The sequence below is a fragment of the Panthera pardus genome, unplaced genomic scaffold (genome assembly GCF_024362965.1).
Source record: "Panthera pardus isolate Hobbes unplaced genomic scaffold, ASM2436296v1 HiC_scaffold_22, whole genome shotgun sequence".
NCBI lineage: Eukaryota > Metazoa > Chordata > Mammalia > Carnivora > Felidae > Panthera > Panthera pardus.
The window spans coordinates 81,913,335-81,935,170 of NW_026526788.1; the positions used below are offsets into that span (position 1 = coordinate 81,913,335).

The window sequence follows — 21,836 nt, forward strand, 5'->3', positions numbered from 1 at the left end:
ATCTGTTTTCTGAAACACTGGCTCTGACATTTTTTCAGCATAAGACAAGAAAAGTGTCACCTGAGAGACTGAACATAATAGCATTTTTAAGAGAATGCTTTGCCACAGTTACATGCCTTGCAGGGACATTAAGCATTTTGGGGAAAGGATAAGAATCACATTATTAGCACCTTTAGTCCAAATATTACCTGTAAGATTTTCATTATATTCAGTTCCTTATTGAAGGTTACATTTTGCATGTGTCACTTAATATAAGTTTCAGAAATATATTAAGTTAGGCTTTATTGTGACGGTTATGTACTTTGTGAAGTGTGGTTACTTATAATAGCCAAATTTGTTTAATGTTCTCTTTGCAGAAATCTGTATTAGCTGAGTAATAAAACCAACTAAATTCTTTAGAGGATCCATTCTGTTTTCTGATTATGTAGAAATATGAGTAAGAGTGATTAACTCTGGGTAAATTGCTAGTGTTAATAACAAGTTGTCACAAATGAGATTACCAGGTATTCTGTCTCCCAGCCCTGCTGTAGCTAATGCATACTGTTAGCTGCTCGTGTCCTTGATCAATGTGATATAATTGTCTATTTGTGAAATGACATTTATCTTACATAACAGATAAGTCATGACTACAGGCCTTCTATTGGATGGATACTTTAATAGCTTCCCTTACAACATCTAGAATACAGTCCACTTCCGGGGCACCTGGGTGGCTCAATCGGTTAAGCATCCAGCTTTGACTCAGGTCATGATCTCCCAGTTTGTGAGTTCGAGCCCCGCGTCGGGCTCTGTGCTGACAGCTCAGAGCCCGGAGCCTGCTTCGGATTCTGGGTCTCCTCCTCTCTCTGCCCCTCCCCTGCTCGTGCTCTGTCTCTCAATAATAAATAAACGTTAAAAAATTTAAAAAAAAAAAAAGGAATACAGTCCACTTCTTATACTGAAGGCTGGACGCATTCAAAATACCTGCGGATGAGAAATGGACACACATTCCCAATATCCTAGCCTTCAGGATCACATTAAGCTGTGTGGTTTTGTTTGGTCCTTTGAAGCGCATTGTAAAATCCTTTTTTTAAAAGACGTGTTCTGAGTAACGCATTTCTGTGTTTAAGGTCAACACAAGATAAAGTTCATTCCAGAAATGGTCGGCCCGATACTAGAAATGACACTAATTCCTGAGACAGAACTGCGCAAAGCCACCATACCCATTTTCTTTGATATGATGCAGTGCGAGTTCCATTCGACCCGCAGCTTCCAGATGGTAAGGACATAGTGGGTGTGCGGTAAGTGGCTTGGGGAGAAGACCAACAAGCCTGGAAACCTTGAAAAAGACTTAGAAATGGCTCTGGAGTTAAAGATGTTGAGAGATTTTCCTTATTGAAGAAGCCTATCGCCCTTTGCCTGCATCTTTAGGGAGAAGTATTGTCAATTACTGGCTTTTCCTTATTTTGATCTGGATTTACTTACACATGAAACCCTGGATAAAAGTCTCTTGCCACCGCCCCTCCCCCTTGGTATGTACCCTCAGGATGTTTAACCAGATGTTATCCTCTCAGACTGCCTGCTTCTTGCCAACTTATATTATTTTCAGGTCAAAAATCTCTGCTTTTTTTTTTTTTTTCTTTTACATGTGTCTTGATCTTTCACCTGTGCAGTGAAACTGATAAGAATTCCTCTAAAAAAAAAAAAAAACCCGGGTAGAGTGCTCAACAACATACTGTATCCATAGGAAAGACAAAATCTGCATATTTATGTGGGAGGATTAACAAAGTCTCCTTCCCTGGATTCCACGAAAATAAGGATGGTGTTTACATTTCCCGCCAGTGGGTACACGCTCGCCCGCACGAACATACAGCGGCTCTCTCCCCCGTGTGTTGCTGGGCTGGCTGGGAAGCTCTGCAGGAGGCAAGAGAAGAACCCCCGTGATAGTGGTTCCTCCATACATGATTTAAATATTCTAGTGATTCGAGTAAGTAAGTACCCACTTGACATAGATTTTTGCAGAATTTGAAGAAAAATCCCTGTATTGGAAAAAGACTACATCTGAGCAGCGTAACTGTAATGGATCTGATATTTAAAGAGTAGATTTTTCCTTCCTCCCCTTTATACTTGCTACCTTATAGATTTTGAATAGTTTTACCTTTTCACTGGTCAGTCTTTGCTATTACGGCATGAGGGTGGTAGCCGTGATGAATAATTTTGCTAGTTTCTAGAGCAAAGAACAGATACAAAGCTAAAAGAAACCCCGCTCTGTACCTACAGTTGAGTGTGAACACTGATGTCAGGTACCCGTGCTTTCTGGCATAGCCTGGTGCTACCTGGACCTCCCACAACTCACCGAACGTCTTTAATCTTTGGTTCCGAGCTGTAATATTGGTACAGAATGGAATCTGCTCCTAAGGGATGTTGTGAGAAGTGAATAAAATAAACCTGTGAAGGCCACCTGCCCACCCGCCTCCCTTCCTTCCCTTCCCTTTCCTTTTGATTCCTTCCTCCCTCCGTTTCCTTCCTTCCTTCTTTCTTTCCTCCCTCCCTTTCCTTCCTTCCTTCCTTCCTTCCTTCCTTCCTTCCTTCCTTCCTTCACCCCCTTCCTTCCTTCCTTCCTTCCTTCCTTCCTTCCTTCCCCCTCCCCTTCCTTCCTTCTTCCCTTCCTTCCTTCTTCCCTTCCTTCCTTCCTCCCTCTGTTTCTCCCTTCCACCTTTCTTTCTTTCTTTCTTTCTTTCTTTCTTTCTTTCTTTCTTTCTTTCTTTCTTTCTTTCTTTCTTTTCTCTCTCTCTCTCTCTCTCTCTCTCTGTCTCTCTCTTTTCTTTCTTTCCATAGCAGAAGAGGGCTTCCTTATGTTGACTTATTTATAAAATTAAAGAGATTGTTTTAAAAGAACAGCTGTTTTTTTTTTCCCTCTGGTTCAAGATCAGTTGTTGCACACATATAATGTAACATGGTAAACGTTGTCCAAATGTTTTTGGTTTTGTTTGCCAATCTATCAGACACCTCTTTCTTGATGACAGCGCAGTAACCATGATTCTTGTGATGGCATAAGGTTTCATAAAATGGAATGGATAATCTTCTCTTTTGTAACTTTTTTTAAGGTTTATTTATTTATTTTGAGAGAGAGAGAGAGAAAGACAGTGAGTAGAGGAAAGGCAGAGAGAGAGAATCCCAAGCAGGCTCCACACCAGCCAGCAGAGCCCTACGTGAGGCTTGGACTCATGAACCGTGAGATCATGACCTGAGCCGAAACCAAGAGTCGGACGCTTAACCACACGCCCTTGGCTAATCTCTTATCCATCACCTTTAGCTGGACGTTTGGGTTGTTTGCAGATTCTCACTACCATGAGTCAGTGCGCAGTGAACATATTCGTGCATACTGCTTGACTTTCTTTTGAAAGTTTTCCTGGTATACGTTCTCAAAAACGGAATTGCCGATTCAAAATATTTTCGTAGGTTTTGACATTGCCAATGTTTTCTGATGCTGTTGCCGTACGATCTGACCCATCTTGACTGCCACTGGCACTAAATCGTGTCCAATCTCACTGCCAATCCACCAGAACTAGGGAATGTAGTTTAAAATCCCTTTTCCTAAGCTGAAAATTCATCTGACTTTTTGAATTTTGTATGAATTAAGCCCTAAAGAAGGGCCGTATGAAAAAGCGCTGTTAAAGAATCAGATAGTATCGCCTGGGTGGCTCAGTCGGTTAAGTGTCTGACTTGTGGTTTCGGCTCAGGTCATGATCTCATGGTTCGTGGGTTGCTCTGCACTGGCAGCAAGGAGCCTGCTTGGGATTCTCTCTCTCTCTCCCTGCCCCGCCCCTGCTCATGTGTGTGTGCACGCGCATGCACTCATGCTCCCTCTCTCTCTCAAAAATAAATACAATTTTTTAAAAAGAGTATAGTAGTTATTTACATTAGGGAATTTCTCCAATTCACGGGGTCTCTGGTTTGCCAGGAAACGGCACAAAGTTACTGAAGGAGAGTCGTGGGGTTTCTGCCTCCGTTCTCAACTCTGCCCCCAGTGGTTGGTTCAAAAACTGCCTAATATCAGAAGACCAAGCTGTTTGAGTAACAGCGGGAAAGTAGCTGTGCACATTTAACTCTGTTTCACAAACAATTTCCCTTCCATAAAACGTGTCCCACTTGGATATACGTAAATAGAAGCATAAACGTGAGGACACAGGTCCACGAAACCCACTGTCGGTAAGCATGGTCAGCTACTTGGGTTTCTTGGTCTGTGATCATTGACCATTTGTTCATCGGTGTTGTCATCTGCTTGTGCCTTCAAAGACCAGTGGGAGGACATACCAAAGGTTTGTTTTTTTTTTTTTAAATAAAGGCAGAAAAGTGAAAACGCATGACCAAAGTCTCTCTGCTCTCTTCATCTCTTCTTGCGAATTGGGAAAAGGTCCATCTCCTCTTCTCTTGGGATATCTGAGGATATCTGGGATATCTGAGGGATATCAAGGCTGATCCCTGTCTCAGCCTCCCTGGTGGAGTGTCACATGAAATATCACCCCTCCTAGACCCGCTGCTTCCCTATCATCCCTTTTTACCAGGCTCCTTGTCACTTGGTTGCATGGGTGCAGGTTACAGCGGCCTCATCTTTCTTTGTTCTCCTGGCCTCCCTGGTGAGATGCAGACACTTGTCATCTTTCTCATCTCTAGCACCCGGCTGCTTCTCTTGGGCCCTAGCCCCGGCCTCTCCTGGCCCATAGCATCTATCTCTTGACTTGACATATCTTTTCCAGCTCTTTCCTATTCTCAGGTGAGCCAACGCTCACCTTCTATTGGCTGCTCTTTCCTGAAGCACGAGGCGTGCCCTCTGTCCGGGGGTGGTGTGGGTGTGGAGCAGTGAGTGGGTGTGTGCACAGAACCGCAGGGCCCCGGAATCCCTGCCTCCCTCCCAGGGAGCTGCCAGGTTGGGGCTGGCTGGCTGCTGTTTACCTAACCCGCCACCAATCCAATTATCTAACCTTATTAGTCACATCAACAAGGGCTTAAATTGGCTTCGCTTTTATAGCAGATGTGCAACACTAATGGAGTGAGAGGAAGACATTAGGGCTTTTCGTTTTTGCAAAACGTTCATGTTTTGAGCCTGTGATGTAGCTTTTTTTTTTTTTTAAAGGTTGCTGCGTCTTTCTGAGCGGGGCTGTTTATGCACCGTTGTTTGTGAAATACGCATCATGTCTGGGTCGTAGCATGCTCTTACCGTTGCAGTGGAGGGGCGGGGGCTGCTGGATTCGAAGAAAAACCTGCCATTTTACACAAGATTCAACTGCACCGAGCCATTACTGGAATTTCAGAAGCAGGCATTGCAGATGGGCTTTTCTACAGCTCCCCAGAGTGGCAGCTCGTGTCTCCTCCAGCCGCAACGGAAGGACTTCCATCAGAGTGATCTCATACACACATTTCCCCGAAAGTCTCCTTTCTGGTCTCTGCTTTTGCAAGAAAGAGCATGAATCTTCATCCAACAGAGGCGTGTCCTTGTCCTTGTCCTCGGTGCTTGAGGTCCTGCCTCTCCAGGCTCCAGGCGCTGAACAGGCTTGCCCGGTTGGGGGACGGAGAGGCATGGAGTTACCCTTTCACAAGCTCTGTCCTCCTCTCCCCGGGGCTACAGGCCCGCCTTGATTCGGCCTGACACCGTTTGTGCTGAGCAGATCCTCACAGGTGATGGGTAAGCTCTGCAGAGGCCTGCTGACAATTCCTGGTTCTCCCAGCCCTTTCTCAGAATCTTCTATGATGTGGACGCTGCATCTGTTCTCCTAAATTGTCCCCTTCTACTGCATCTTCTGTCTACCAGTCCCGGAGGACGCTGTCTCTGGTGTCTCTGCTTCCAGCTTGCCCACCCCACAAGTCGTGCCAACGGCGTGTTCTCTGTCCCTGTGCCCACCCACCCCCACCCTGACCCCAATCCCAGAGAGGCACGTTCATGCTCGAACTGGGTCTTCGGGAGATCTTGACTTCTTTCAAGGGTGAGCGCCTATGTGCGACGATTTCAGGGCCTGCTGTACAGGTGTTTGGAGACATCAGCATCTCAGCGTCCCTTACATCACCCAGGCGCCCCGGCTGGGCCGCGTTCCCACGAGACGTACTTCCCCCTGGCCTGAAACTAACTTCTCCCCTATGGCGCCGACACCCCTACCCCCCAAGTCAGTAATGCTCTGAGTCGCAGCCTCGCTGGATTTTGCTCCATAAAAAAATTGCATGCTTGTAAATTCCCTCCTGGCACCTTTGGGAAGAATTCCATTTGTTATGTCTTTGGAAGAAAAACAAAACAAAACAAAACCAAAAAAAAAAAAAAAAAAAAAAACAACCACAGAACTCACAGCCGAGAATTTCAGCAAATGGCTGTATGGGCTGTATACCATTAATAAAGACAGAATGGGAAAGACTCCACAGAAAAATAATATTTTCAACCATGAAGCTATTCTCTGTCATCTCTGTGAGGGTCAGTAAAATGCTCCACAACTTCCAGAAATTCCCACTGTAGTTGTAACAGTATTAGAACATGAGTAATCTTTGTGTCCTGGATGTTTTTGAGGTCCTGTCTGAATAATCTCTTCCTACTGCCCATGCTTGGTAACCCTAACTGAATGACTGAATAACCCAAGTGGATGTTGCCGGCTTCTGCTGGTTGGCGGGAAAGCTGGTCCATTTTGCACCGTCATATGGACCTAAGTTTGGTGGTGATTTTATCCTGACGATTCTTGAATTCTTTGGCATTTTGTGTGTTGGTTTATTCTTGCTTTCGATTTCAGCATAATGCTTGAGTTTAGTTCCGGACCCTGAAAGGGAACATACGGCACGAGAAGTAGGCTTTTGTTGTATTGAATCCGGACCCCAAAGTCTGAGAGATCATGGAAGCTGACACCCTGGACCGTAATAAAAGTTCTGATTGCGTTGAATTCTGTTCTGAAAAGCCTTGCAGCAAAGAGATGCCCATACCCCTGTAATCTCTTTTTAATGTTTATTTATTTTTGAGAGAGAGAGGGAGAGGGTAAGTGGAGGAAACAGAGGATCTGAAGCGGGCTCTGCGCTGACAGCAGTGAGCTCGATGTGGGGCTTGAACTCAGGAACCCCGAGACCATGACCTGAGCCAAAGTTGGACGCCTCACCAACTGAACCACCCAGGCGCCCCTCCTGTAATCTCTTTTGACCAAATTAAACAGGACTCAACTCTGAGAGCATGTTTCTGGAGCCCAGTGTCATTGGATACAGCCCCAAATCCCTTCTTGATGTGTGTGCTATGGAAATGGGGGGCAGCTGCACCTGTCTCAGGTGTTGCCAGGTGTAACAGCCAGGCAGCGGATAGTTCCCCAGCCTTGGGGCTCTTGAGCCTCTAGGTGGAAGCTTCGAGGTCAGCGAACAGCCTTCTTGTTAGACTTGGAAGGATGTGGGGATATGGAGTGAGAATGTGAAGCCGGTTCCTTCTTCTCGCTCGTGTTGTCCACGCAGGTAGAGTTCAGTGATGTTCTCCCACCTACCCCTCCTGTCAGCGCTAAAGAGAATGGACATAGTTCTGCAGTTCCTTCTGGAAGTTCAGAAACTGAGAATCTGATTCCTTGCAGCTCTCTGATACCAGAGGGTGCTCTCAAATCATGGCCCTCCCTCCAGTACCTTGCGAACACATTTTCTTGGGGAAAAAAAACAAAAACAAAAAACAGCAGAACGCAGAGCACCCGTGGGCAGAGCACATTCACGGAGGCGTATTTGCAGCAAGCCAAAGGAATGCTTTTGCTAATGGACATAGAAAGCCATGTTCCTAGCTTTCAGATTTCATCCTGTTCTTGGTAACCTCCAAGCACTTTATCAATGTGGTAAATAAACTATTTGTGCAAACCTTTCCATCCTGGTCCGGCTCCCTTTCCTGGCTCTGACATAACCTCAGATCCCTTGGATCTGCTCTCCTGGATGCCTGAGGAGCAGGCCTGGTTCTATGTATCTATCTGGGCATGGTAGCAGGAATGGTAAATCTAACTTCCAAAAAAAAAAAAAAAATGATGCACTCTAAAGCAAACAAAAGTGGCTTTTGGATTATCCACTGCTGAGATCCTTCACTCCACGATCTCTTAAATTGGAGCCAATAACCCGTGGTTAACTGTGGCAGTGAATGGCTAAAGCGGTCATTCCTTTCAAAGTTAATTGAATTAACAATGCTGTCAACCTTCCGAAAAGCCCTGTATTCTCACGGACTCTGTTTCATATTCTTGGAGGGGCGCTGGTTTGGGAGGCTTGGAGATGCTCTGTTCAGCTTTTTAAGTTGGACACCCTGTGGGCCTTTTTGTAGTGATACTGGTGATTCAGAAAAGAGAGGAAGTATAATGATTTTGCCTCAACCACCTTTGGAGCCACACAGTAAACCCTTGCTAATTTTAATCTCACCATAGAGAACCCTGCTGGAAATTACCAGTGTGCATTTATGAGTAAGAGAATAAGCACAGTTGTTTTTGTTTTTGTTTTGTTTTTGTTTTTGTTTTTGTTTTTTAAATCAGCTCTGCTCTATCAGCAAATGGACTTTCTCCAGTTTATTTGGACAGGATCATTTAGTCCTGATTGTGATAACCATTCTCAGTACACTAACAAATTAATTCTAGAATATTCTGTAAAAAAATAATGGAGGCCCTGGAACGAGAGGCTAGCTGCAGATCTGGGGTATTGAATCCTTGCTGATAAAGAGGGCTGCCAGGTGTTCGTGCAAATCACTTAGTTTAGACTAGAGGTTAGTAAAATTAGAATCAGCTGTGCTCTCTGATTTACTTCTCATTCATCCACTCATTTGAGGAAGCATTAAATTCATCAGTCAAAATTTGATAAGCAGCATACTTAAGGAGCTGGAGTTTCCTTATTGCCCTTGTTTGTGACAGCTAGGTTTACGCGGAAGCAGAGAAAACATGCTATTTCCCTAAAGTAGACTCCCAAGTTCAAATAACCTCCTGATTAACCGGCGATGAGCGGTCTCAAATGCCTGTGTGTGTTTGTCCATGTTGGGATAAAGCGTACTTTCCTGAATTCCCGGTGCCTTCCTCATTGTATGCTCGTTGAACATGTGTGGCCTGGGGTTGTGTGTTTTGGTTAAATTGAGTCTTATTTGATCCCTCCATTGTTTGTTCTGAAGAATCAGCACCCACCGAATACTTCCCCTACGGTGCTCCCATCGTGGTACCCTCTGGGAAATGGGATTGGCTGGAAACGTCAACTTGTAGCCTAATGGCACCTGATCTGCCTCGTATTTGATTCCAAAAGGGCCCCCACCTTCTGAGGAATTTCTGTAAAGAACAAAGTCCTAGTGGGTTAGTATCAAAAGGTGGTTGATTTCACGGTAGAGTCATTATCATGAGGCTCCAGGTGAAAACGATACAAGTTCTTTTTTCTTCTTCGCTAGACTTGCCTCTTTTCCTGTGCTCCTAAAATCCCTGAACTTTTCAGGCCAAACAGAATAAAAAAGAGGCTGTTTGCTTGGGGAGGAGACGATGGAGAGATCAAGAGGAGAATTGCAGGATTCACTGAGGTCCAGAGTTTTGCAGTGTTGTTGAGTCCTTGATGTTGACCAAGAATCAATACTCTTCTCCAGACCTGTTTAAGCCTCCGCCTCATCTGTAGTGCGATAGAACTGTGGCTTTAGGCAGCAAGTCCTGATCAGATCAGGCGGGTCTGTGCCTGTTTGAGGCTCCTCCCTGGGTCTCCCCAGCCCCCCTGCCTCCGGCCCCACGGGTGCCACAGTCGGCCGCCCCTGCAACAGCAGCAGTGGCGGCACCCTGCTTGACCGGTGCAGCCCGTGGTGCCTGCAGTCCTGTTGTGAGCCCTCAGATGAACGTGTCCATCCATTGGCCTGTGGGGCCAAGAGCACAGTCTGTCTCAGCGACTGGCTGGACCACTCCTCTGCTGACACAGGAAGCCCTCCCCAGCTCCAGTCTAGCACTCGTTCTCCAGTGATTCATGAGCACGTAGCACGGTCCTCCCATTAGAACATCACCACCAGGGGCCCTTCTGGAAGAGACCAGGAGAGACGAAAATTCTGTCTGTCACGCAGCTTAAATAACTATAGGATCCTGGTAATAGCGGGAGACTCGGGGGATTGTCAGCCTGGATAGCATTGCCTGAGCATGTATTTTTTTTTTTTATATGTTGTTTTTGTTTGTTTGCTTTTGAGAGAGAGACAGAGCACGAGTGGGGGAGGGGCCGAGAGAGAGAGGGAGAGAGAGGGAGACACAGAATCTGAAGCAGGCTCAGACTGGGCACTGTCAGCACAGAGCCCAACGCGGGGCTCGGACCCACAAAACCGTGAGACCGTGACCCGAGCCAAAGTCGGACGCTCAACGGCCGAGCCCCCCAGGTGCCCACTGAGCATGTATTTTAAAGGGATCCTAGAGACCCTTGCCTACATGGAGGGTGTGCTTGCTTTCTGTACACTGAATTTAGCCGTTGTTTCCCTCAATTCCCCCTCTGCCAGTCTTCTTTCAATTCGGTGTGGTGATCTCCTGCTCTACGGGAACTAACGCTCTCAGGGGCCTCCTTCCTTCCTGGCCCAAGTCAATGGGTGATTTCAGGGCTCGTGCAACATGGCGCTCACCTGGCGAGAATCCCGTATGGAGGTGGCCCTGAATTCTGCCAGGGACGGGAGACTGGGCAGTGAGGATGAGCACAGATCCATTATTACCTAGGTAGTTATTTCCAGCCTCGTCAGCCACAAGGCTCATGACCCCTGTGAAAATCTTTTGGAGATTTGTACCTCTCCAGAGTTTAGAGTTTTCCCCAAAACTCCAAGAGACAGGGTTTCGGTCCAGGGAGCATTTCTGAGGATCCTTTCCCACCCCTTGCTCTGGAAATCTGATCAGAAGCTTTGGGGTGTTCAAGGAAAGGCCTGGAGATGGACCTTCTCGAGACGTCTGCTGGTCTTGTAGAGACACTGTCCTTCCTGTGTTTTATGGTTTTTTTCAACCCAAGTGAGGTATTTCGCTAGACCCATCAAGGAATGGCAGTGAAGTGGCCCCTTCGATGTTTTGTGATTGCAGAGAACTTTTTGCTGGCAAGTGAAACGCCATCTGTTCTTTTCCAGGAACCAACGAGCTATTTTAGATGTTACTTGTTGGTGGAGATGAAGTTTGAGATGTTTTTTCGCGTTGCTCCTTGATTATTCGTCCTACGGTTCCCTCGCCTTTCTTTTCTCTGCTCCTTGCTCCTCCCATCAGAATGTACATTTTAGGCTCCATTAACCAGGGAAGGAAATGGAAGAGTCCCCCTGTGGCAGGGGATCATCAGACATCTCTAGGGGGTTGGGGATGGTACCTCTTAAGTGAAATCAGATTTCAAAGGCGTAGGGTCACTATCTGATGAGGATCTCTCCCCGATTTACGTGCCGTTGATGCTCATAAAATGAAATATCCGCCATGCTGATTATTTACGCTTCCTCTGCTTAATTATAGTTTGAAAATGAGATCATCACCAAGCTGGATCATGAAGTGGAAGGAGGCAGAGGAGATGAACAGTACAAAGTGTTATTTGATAAAATGTAAGTGTTGATTAACAGTAGGATTTATGTCGGAATAGAGACAGGGAGACTGTAATTAGACTACAATGAACTTTGTAGCCCAGAAATAATTAAAACGTGTTAATAATGGGAAATATTTTAAATTGCACCAGTCAAGTTTCTTTTTCTGAGAGGGATTAACAACGTGTGCATAATTACTTTTCAGCCTCTTGGAACACTGCAGGAAACACAAATACCTCGCCAAAACAGGAGAAACTTTTGTAAAACTCGTTGTGCGCCTGATGGAAAGACTCCTGGATTATAGAACCATCATGCATGATGAGAACAAAGAAAATCGTATGAGCTGCACTGTCAACGTGCTGGTGAGTGAAATGCAAGTTAATTAAATTTCCAATCTTCACAGTAAGCCAGAAACGTACTGTGTTCAAAAAGTTCAGAAGCCTTGTGACAGCTGGCCACGGAACTGCCTTTGCTTGTTTCCTCGTCTGTTGCAGGGGAAGGGAAAATGAAGAGCTGTTTTTGCAGATCCACTGTAAACACGTCTGCAAAATCCTGTCCCCTCCAGGTGTTTTCACATCGTTCTTCCCGTGGCTAAGAAGGAAGAGCCATCTTATTTTGGAACCAGGGTAGCACCTTCCTTGATTATAGGTCTCAAGGGCATCACTATTAGGAGGTGGCAAGCATGTCCTGTCGGGGGTTGAATGATGGCCCCCAAAAGATAGGTCCGCATCGCACTCGTCGGAACCCGCGAACGGGACCTCATTTGGAAAAAAAGCCTCCTTGTGGATGTGATTGAGGTCAGGGTCTCCAGAAGAGATCATCCCGAATTACTATCCAGGTGGGCCCTAACTCCAATAACAAGTGTTCTTGTAAGAGACAGAAGAGGAGAGGCGCCAGGCGGGGGTGGGGGTGCTCATCGGTTAAGTAGCCGACCTCAGCTCAGGTCTTGATCTCGCAGTCTGTGAGTTTGAGCCCTGCATCGGGCTCTGTGCTGACAGCTCGGAGCTTGGAACCTGCTTCAGATTTTGTCTCTCTCTCTCTCTCTCTCTCTCTCTCTCTCTCTCTGCCCCTCCCCCACTCGCATTCTGTGTGTCTGTCTCAAAATATAAATAAACATTTTAAAAAGAGAGAGAGAGACAGAAAAGGAGACACATGGAAGTCCATGCGGAGATGGAGACAGAGACCGGAGTTATGTGGCCACAAGCCCAGGGGCACTTGGACCCCCCTTACCACCCCCAGAAGCTGGAAGAGGCAGGGTAGAATTTACACCTGGAGCGTTTAGAGGGCGTGCGGCCCTGCTGAAGCCTTGAGTTCAGACTCTGGCCTCCAAAAGTGCAAGAGAATATATATCTGTCATTTTAAGCCACCAGGTTTACTGTGAGTTATTACGGCAGCCACGAGGAGCTAGCTCGTGGTCTCGTGGATAGCAGATGGCTTGGGTAGACTTGGCCGCTGCCGTCCACGGACCTCTTTGACCCCTGCTGTCACCGTGACATGGCCAGGTCCTGTGGACACCGCCTGCCTGAGACAGTAGTGGAGCAGTGAGCTTCAGGCAGGGCATCGCGCTTTCAGGAAGCTTCATGACCAGCTCGTCTGCAGGGAGTGTTTGGCGAACCCCGTGGCTGTCAGGAGCCACGTGACTCCCACACCCAGCTTCGAAGATGTCTGTCTCTCTCTGTGTCATCCTCCTCTGGTAAGTAGCCAGAAGAGCAGACTCTTGGCCCTGAGAGGGTCTTCCTCAACTTCCCCTGCCTGACCCGAGGCAGGAGGCACTACTCCTGCTTTGTGCTCCTTACTTTACTCCCCTGGATCTGGAGTATCATCATCTGGTCGCTTGATGACATGTACCTGCTCTGCCTTCACTTCCATGCCCGCCATTTTGAATGGGCTCGTAGGCCCTTCAAGCTCCTGGAAGTGGCTTTTTGTGCCAAGAGCAATATGACCGATCGTTCACTCTTTAGGAAACCACCAGAGATGCTCGGATTTAAAAGCAAAAGGAAATGTTTTTCACCTTCCATCCAGTGTAGTGTCCATACCGCATTCGTGCTTCGTGCAAGAAACTGGCAGCTGAAAGCTCCCGAGCCATCCCGGCCCCTGCCATCCGTGGATAGGCCACCTGTTTTGATGAATGATAAACACCTTCTACAGAGAAAACTGCTGGCCCCCAAATTGGAGAGACAAGAGGATACAGTGAAGCAGAAGCCCAGGAGCAAAAACCACCACCAGAGCCAGTACTGGATTGGATTCCTCCTACGCGGCACGTCATGTCCACTTTCAACGTAAAATTACAAGGCATACTAAAGGCAAAAACACAGTTTTAAGAGAGAGAGAGCAAACATCAGAGCCAGGCTTGGCTTTGGCAGATGTTTTCAGAATTTTCAGACCGGGAATTTAAAATAACCATGATTGGGACGCCTGGGTGGCTCAGTCGGTTAAGTGGCCGACTTCGGCTCAGGTCATGATCTCGCGGTCCATGAGTTCGAGCCCTGCGTCGGGCTCTGTCCTGACAGCTCAGAGCCTGGAGCCTGTTTCGGATTCTGTGTCTCCCTCTCTCTCTGCCCCTCCCCCGTTCATGCTCTGTCTCTCTCTGTCTCAAAAATAAATAAACGTTAAAAAATTAAAAAGAAAAAAAAATAAAATAAAATAATCATGATTAAATTGTTAAGAGCTCTAATGGAAAAAGGAGACTTTATGCAGAAACAGATGAGTATAATAAGCATAAAGATGGAAACTCTAAGAAAGAATCAAAAAGAAATGCTACAAATCCAAAACACTGTGACAGAATAAAGAAGGTCTTTGGTCTCATTAATAGACTGGCCACAGCCGAGGAAAGAATCAGCTTAAAAGATTGAAATATGTTTGCATATGTTTCGTAAGGGTCTTGGGCAACTGGAAGAATTACTGACTTCTGGCTTCCGTCCCTGAGATCTGGCCTACTGCTGTGCTGACTTTTACATTCACTTGTAGGCTAATTGTGTGTAGCATAGCAGTGAGCTCTGCCTCAGGTAAAGGCCCCAGTCTTTTGCACAGGAATGCCCTGGCCCTTGCTTCATTGTCTTCCTGCATTTTTGCCTTTGTTCAGAGTAATTTACTTCTGTGATGCTAATATGGTTAACATGAAGCTAGAAATCCATATTTTTCTGCAGGAGAGAAGTAGAAACCTCTTTGAAATCATTCCCTACTATGGACATACTCTTCCTCCTGATTTCTAAGGGCATCTAAGAAGCTGATTTGTGTCCAGAGAGAAGAATTATTAATACATTTATTAGCTTTCCAACTTCGATGTTTGAGAATACTATTTTTTTTTTTGAAGCAAGATCTCTCGTGTTCACCAGGACGCGAAACCTAGTGGGGATGTGCTCTGAATGTGGCCTTTTATCATCAGGACCCAGGGTCAGAAAATAAGCTCTTGAAATGCCACTTGCAGTCACAGTTTCTGATTAACCTCTGTTCCTCTTTCATACGGAGCCTCACTCAGCACGTACCTGTTGTTAGTGCAGTCAGCACTAGCTAGGCTTTAATCAAGAATCACATCCAGGATTCCTGAGATTATCTGACATCATTAACTTCTTTGAACTTGGAACATCCTGAATCATTCTATGAAGAGTCAGGTGTTCCATTCTTAACCAATGCCTGGGATCACAGGATGGTTCTCAACCTATCACAAGTCTTTCATTTAAAAAATAAAATAGGGGCACCTGGGGGGCTCAGTCCGTTAAGCGTCCGACTTCGGCTCAGGTCATGATCTCGCAGTTCGTGGATTCGAGCCGCACGTCAGGCTCTGTGCTGACAGCTCGGAGCCTGGAGACTGCTTCTGATTCTGTGTCTCCCTCTCTCTGTTTCTCTCTGTCTCTGTCTCTCTCTCTCTCTCTCTCTCTCTCTCTCAAAAATAAATGAACATTAAACATCTTTTTAAATTAAAAATAAAATGGATCTATGGATTAAAGAGAAACAAGAAAACCTGGTTTTTCTAGACAGGTTTTTTAATATTCACTACTCAGCTCACATTTAGTCACAGAGGTAAAAACATAAATATATTTTATTTTTTATTTATTAATTTTTTAAACTTTCTGATCTTGTTTCGTTTATTTATTTTTGAGAGAGAGAGACAGAGTACAAGCAGGGGTGGGGCAGATTGAGAGAAGGACACAGAATCCGAAGCAGGCTCTAGGCTCTGAGCTATCAGCACAGAGCCTGATGCAGGGCTCCAACCCATGAAGCGTGAGATCATGACCTGAGCTGAGCCACCCAGGTGCCCCAAAACGTAAATATATTTTAAGTCTCTGGACCATTTTCACCTTTTCTCCTGGTACTTTTCTTATGAAATAAATGTATATTGATCTCTAGAAAATATAGATGTATAAACATCCATTAGTAATATATAAAATGTACTCCGTTTATCACTAAGCAGAAACCCTCTTGAAATCCTACAATAAAAAAATTTAAAAAAAGAATAAAGAACATAGGGTTTATTGATGCCCTTTAAGCCCATTGGCAAATTTCCTTTAGAACCAGTGCTATTTTGTAATTTGTTTTGTTTTTCTTAATGTTTATTTTTTTGAGAGAGAGAAAGAGTGCAAGCAGGGGAGGGCCAGAGAGAGAGAGAGAGACACACAGAATCTGAAGCAGGTTCCAGGCTCTGAGCTATCAGCACAGAGCCCAATGCAGAGCTTCAACTTGTGACCCGTGAGATCATGACCTGAACTGAAGTCAGCCGCTTAACCGACTGAGCCACCTAGGCACCCCAGTGCTTTTTTTTTTTTAAATGGAGTGAGTGGAACATTCTAGTTATATGGGTTCATTAATGTCTTACTCTTCCTTGCAGTTAAAAAAAAATTTTTTTTAATGAGAGATGAGCAGTCACTCTGTCCAATGACCTAAGTACCCCTAGACGAACACCTCCCTGTAAGCACATGTGCATGACATTGGATCATAGTTCCCCCTGGACAGAAAGCACATTTGTAATTCAGTAGAATTTCCTTGTCACCTCATAATCCTGCAGTCTTTCATTACTGGTTGGTAATTTTGTTGTGTGTGACCAAGTTCTTCTATGCTGTCATCAACTTAGCCCTCTCTTAGAGTGGTGGACTCACTGTTACTTTATAGACATAAGTGACATTCTTCATGGCCCCTTTACAATGCTAATTAAAGTGGTTCTCACGAGAATTCTAAAAATCTTAGTACTCAGGAGGGAGTACAGCACCGGTATATGATGCAAATGTGTAAGTTCTGGAAGATCAGTGGTGCATAGTGATGCATTTGTGTTAGAGGGTCTGGTCCAGAAAGGCTTGCTCAGAGATTGGTAGAGCTTGAGCCTGAGCACCAGTGCGGAAGGGACTTGAGAGAGGGGACAATGGGGGGGGTGCTGTCGACAGAGCCCAGAAGTGGGGTGCCAGAGCAACGTGAACTTTTACGTAAGAAACCCACAGTTTTATATAGAAACGGTTTTGAGATGAGCGTTCTTCAGTTCTAGAGAGGTTTTGAAGTCCTAGGAAGGGAACAGAACTAAGCACAGGCAGGAAACGGAAGACATTTCCATATCCGTGAGAGAGGAATAAAGGTCGCATGATATCCCCGTTGTGAAATTGTAAAGGCGAATGATCAAACGCTTGGGAAAGGATTAAAAATCTGAGCGCAGAATAGGATGGTGTGCAGTCGTAGCTTGTAAATACTGGTGAGTTAGAGTTGGAAGGGCTCATCCTCTGCCTTTGATGCGGATTCTCTTTGTTACGTCTCCCTGAGTTGTCAGCTGAAAATATCCTCATTACTGAGCCATAGTGTATGAACCAGAGGACATTAACATCTCAGATGCAGCAAAATATGAAAATCTTGGAGCATTTTTCTAAAGGTGCCCCTCTTTCTTGTATTTATTTATCACTTATTTTCAAAGAAATCAGTTCCAGTGGCAGTGTCTTTTGTTGCTAATGAAATTAAACAACTTACGCCATCTATGGGATAATTGGACTCCTTTATAGCAGTGATATTCACTGGTATCTCAGGCCCTGATCCCAGAGTCAGCACATCAGATTCAGGTGCTAAATTTCACGCCGAAAGTGGCCGTGGTGTTGCCTGCCATTCGGCTTGGTTAGGTGACTGTTCTGCACCTTTTTGGTGCCTTGTGTATGGTAGAGTTTTTAAAGTCTTTATAGCGACGTTTACATTAAGAAATACCATTTTGATAGAAATTTTCATGCTCGCCCAGAAGATATTTTACAATATGCAGAAATACCCCTTGCTTATAACCTGCTCATTAATCTTTCTTCATTGGAGCGTATACAGAAGGTGCTGTTCAAATGGCAACCAGTTATTTGTTTGTTTGTTTGTTTACTTACTTAATTCCTATGGTTTGGAAGGTCCCTCTGTCTGGAACAGCACTGTCCAATAGAAATTTCTGTGAGAATGGGAATGTTCTATATCTGCACAGTTAGATACAGTAACACTAACCCCTATAGGGCTACTGAGCCCTTAGAGCATGGCAGGTGTAACAGAGGGAGCAAATGTTTAGCTTTATTTAATTTTAATTAAATTTAATTTATATTTGAATACATGTGGCTGGTGACTACCACATTAATCACCACACATCTCGAATACCATGTTGCCTTCTAGGGGCTCTTGCCAAAGCTGGGCCCAGCATGTCTTAAATCACGTTCAGGTTTCTTCCCAAATTTGGGATCTTTGCTGGGTTTGTTTTTTTTTTTTTTATCTTCTAATGACTTTACAACAGTTAAGAATGGCTAAGCTGTCGTATCTTTGGGTAATACCATTTTTTAACGAACGACTGGTGATTCTTCAGTGACAGAAGTAGGTTTTTGTCCTCACAGTGCAAGAAACGGAATCATTAAAATTGCCCCCTCAAAAAGTGAATTTCACATTTTATGTGAATTTATGGTTCTAAACCAGGGGGTTGGGTCCATTTGGCTGTGTTTGACACAAAGTGAAGAACCATGATGATTTAATCTGCAGGTGACATCTTATATAGAACAGGTTTCTCAAAACAGTGTTGTGGTTTGATTTTTCAGAATTTCTACAAAGAAATTGAAAGAGAAGAAATGTATATAAGGTAGGTAGGCATCATGCTTGCTTGCACCTCTGCATGTTTATTAGAAGTGCTGTTTGTTACGTCCATGCTAACAAATGTTTTCTAACTGTGGGGGTTTATCTTGGAGGAATCGTGAACCCTCAAGGTAGAGTTTGATGTGTTCTGACTCCTGGCCCAGTTTATCTACACCAACACGGAGCTTTGACGGTCATATTTAGCTACCTTAGAGAAAAGCCATAAATTATTATTGCACAGGGTTTTTGTATCTTTTGACTGACCCATATGGCCTTTTAGAAAAGAGACAACCATATGATCAAGTGAGAAATCCAGTTTTAATTTTAGCACATATGGACAATAGTATAATTTTTCAGTCCATTCTTACTTTAACTGACACTGTGTTCCGATGTTTTATATTGTCTGCTGGATTTTTCTCCTTCACTTGCCTTTTTCTCTAGAGGGGTGGGCTGTGATTGAGCCCCCTCTCTTGGTCACCTTTAGGGGGCGAGTGTCAAATATTTAGCAAGACTGTAACTTAGCAGAATAGAGTAAGGATACATCACGTGACATTCATGTTTAATGATGTGTTTATTACATCAAGCATGATTGTCTAACTTGATTTCTAAAAATTTTTTCCTTTCTCCCTTATAAAAATATGCCGTAGAAACTTAATAAACTTTTGGGAAAACAACTAGATTCTTTTATCCAACATGTAGTTTACTTTATACTAAAAAAGCAACCTTTACATCTTAATGGCAAAGAAATTCTTTTGATCACATTCACTGTGATCATCAGAGCCCTTTATTTTTATGGATTTGTATTTTTATGGGTGTGTGTGTGTGTGTGTGTGTGTGTGTGTGTGTTTGGATTCAATAGAAATGTAAGAAATCACAATCAAACATCGTAATCTCATTTCAAATATAAGAAGAAAACTCTGGAACAGATTAAAAAGGATGAGAAACCCTTTAAGTACAATTCTGTCTTCCTGTGCCAGCTTCCTTTTCATCCTGAAAAGGGAGGACTCAAAATTCTTTTAAAAATATGATTGTATAGGGGGCGCCTGGGTGGCTCAGTCGGTTGAGCGTCCGACTTCGGCTCAGGTCAGGATCTCGCAGTCTGTGAGTTCGCGCCCCGCTTTGGGCTCTGTGCTGACAGCTCGGAGCCTGGAGCCTGTTTCCGATTCTGTGTCTCCCTCTCTCTGCCCCTTCCCTGCTCATCCTCTGTCTCTCTCTGTCTCTCAAAAATGAATAAACGTTAAAAAAATTTTTTTTAAATGTATGATTGTATATTTCTCTTGTTGGTTTTTCTTAGTGCTTCCTGCACCCAGAGTGTTCAAGGCATTGTGAGTTGTGAGCACTGTAAAAAGAAGGTGTAGATATGGTGCGCTGGTGAAGGTAGAATTCAGCTCTTGCAATCCTCGGCACAAATGATGTGTTCCCATGTGAGAAATATCTGTCTATTTCGTCACCTCAGGTATTTGTACAAGCTGTGTGACCTGCATAAAGAGTGTGATAACTACACGGAGGCAGCTTATACCTTGCTTCTCCATGCAAAGCTTCTGAAGGTAATAGAAATTACTACACGCTTTTATGATTCTGTTGTTTATGTGTTCTGAGATTATTTAAAATTTTGTGTGTCCATGATACATTTCAGTAAACCTATGATTTAAGATCTTATGGATTTTGACTAAATGTAGTGACATAAACAAAGACATATTTAGGAGCTACTTTGATTGTAGGCTTGGCCCTACTGAATGCAGATTTAACAAGATGTCATAGCAGATTATCACTGAGCATCATAAACAGCCATCACTGGGCTGTCGGCTAGCAGCGAGTTAGAGATTCTACGGTTCCTTATCCATGCCAGCAGAACTCAGAGGTAGTGGAGAATAACATCAGTAAGAAGGAATTTCGACAGCTCAGGGTAGGATAGGATGAGACATATCCCTAATTATCTTAGCAAAGCATTCACATCGAGACCTTCTATCAGTCCATCAGTTCACGTTACACCTCCTGCCTAAGTCTCGCGGAGTGTTGCTCCTGAGCACAGGTCTGGCATGACAACGTTCAGCTGTGAGGATTCTTTTGTTTTGCAGATATCTTTTGACATTGAATGTTTGTTTGCAGGAATGTATTCATGCTCTTTCCTGATGCCCAATTCTAGCCCAGTTAATTATACTGAGTAGACCCACAGTAAATAAATGGATGGATGGATGGATGGATGGATGGATGGATGGATGAATAAATGGAAGTATGGGTGGATAGATGGATGGATGGAAGGGTGAATGGATGGGTAAGTGGGTGAGTGGATGGATGGAGGGATGGATGGATGGATGGATGGTTGAATAAATGGAAGTATGGGTGGATAGATGAATGGATGGAAGGGTGAATGGATGGGTATGTGGGTGGATGGGTGGATGGATGAGTGGATGGGTGGATGGATGGATGGATGAGTGGATGGATGGAGGGATGGATGGATGGTTGAATAAATGGAAGTATGGGTGGATAGATGAATGGATGGAAGGGTGAATGGATGGGTAAGTGGGTGGATGGATGGATGGATGAGTGGATGGATGGATGGGTGGATGGATGGATGGATGAGTGGATGGATGGAGGGATGGATGGATGGATGGATGGATGGATGGATGAATAAATGGAAGTATGGGTGGATAGATGGATGGATGGAAGGGTGAATGGATGGGTAAGTGGGTGGATGGATGGATGGATGAGTGGATGGATGGATGGGTAGATGGATGGATGGATGAGTGGATGGATGGGTGGATGGGTGAATAAATGGAAGTATGGGTGGATAGATGGATGGATGGAAGGGTGAATGGATGGGTAAGTGGGTGGATGGATGGATGGATGAGTGGATGGATGGATGGGTGGATGGATGGATGGATGAGTGGATGGATGGATGGATGGGTGGATGGGTGAATAAATGGAAGTATGGGTGGATAGATGATGGAAGGGTGAATGGATGGGTAAGTCGGTGGATGGATGGATGGATGGATGGATGGATGGATGGATGGATGGGTGGATGGATGGATGGATGGATGGATGAATAAATGGAAGAATGGGCGGATGGATGAAAGGGTGAATGGATGGGTAAGTGGGTGGATGGATGGATGGATGGATGAGTGGATGGATAGATGGATGGATGGATGGATAAATGTGTAGGTGGGTGGGTCGGTAGGCAGATGGATGGATAAGTAGATAGGTGAAGGAAATGCTATACAACCTCTAGTTTTATGTATTAATACTTTAGCTAATCATTAGATCATCTTTTCCATTACATCCTTATAAAACATTTTGAAAAATTACA

General features: G+C 44.6%; 1 protein-coding gene across 2 annotated transcripts in view; it reads left to right on the plus strand.

The window, feature by feature from the left end:
• The window catches only part of DOCK1 (dedicator of cytokinesis 1), a 522,147-nt gene that overhangs the window by 440,751 nt on the left and 59,560 nt on the right, over positions 1–21,836 (plus strand). For both annotated transcript variants that reach the window (XM_053910041.1, XM_053910042.1), the window contains exons 33-37: positions 1,107–1,255; positions 11,412–11,497; positions 11,682–11,838; positions 18,496–18,536; positions 19,986–20,076. In XM_053910041.1, coding sequence (XP_053766016.1) covers positions 1,107–1,255; positions 11,412–11,497; positions 11,682–11,838; positions 18,496–18,536; positions 19,986–20,076 — 524 coding nt within the window. The remainder of the gene's footprint in view (positions 1–1,106; positions 1,256–11,411; positions 11,498–11,681; positions 11,839–18,495; positions 18,537–19,985; positions 20,077–21,836) is intronic.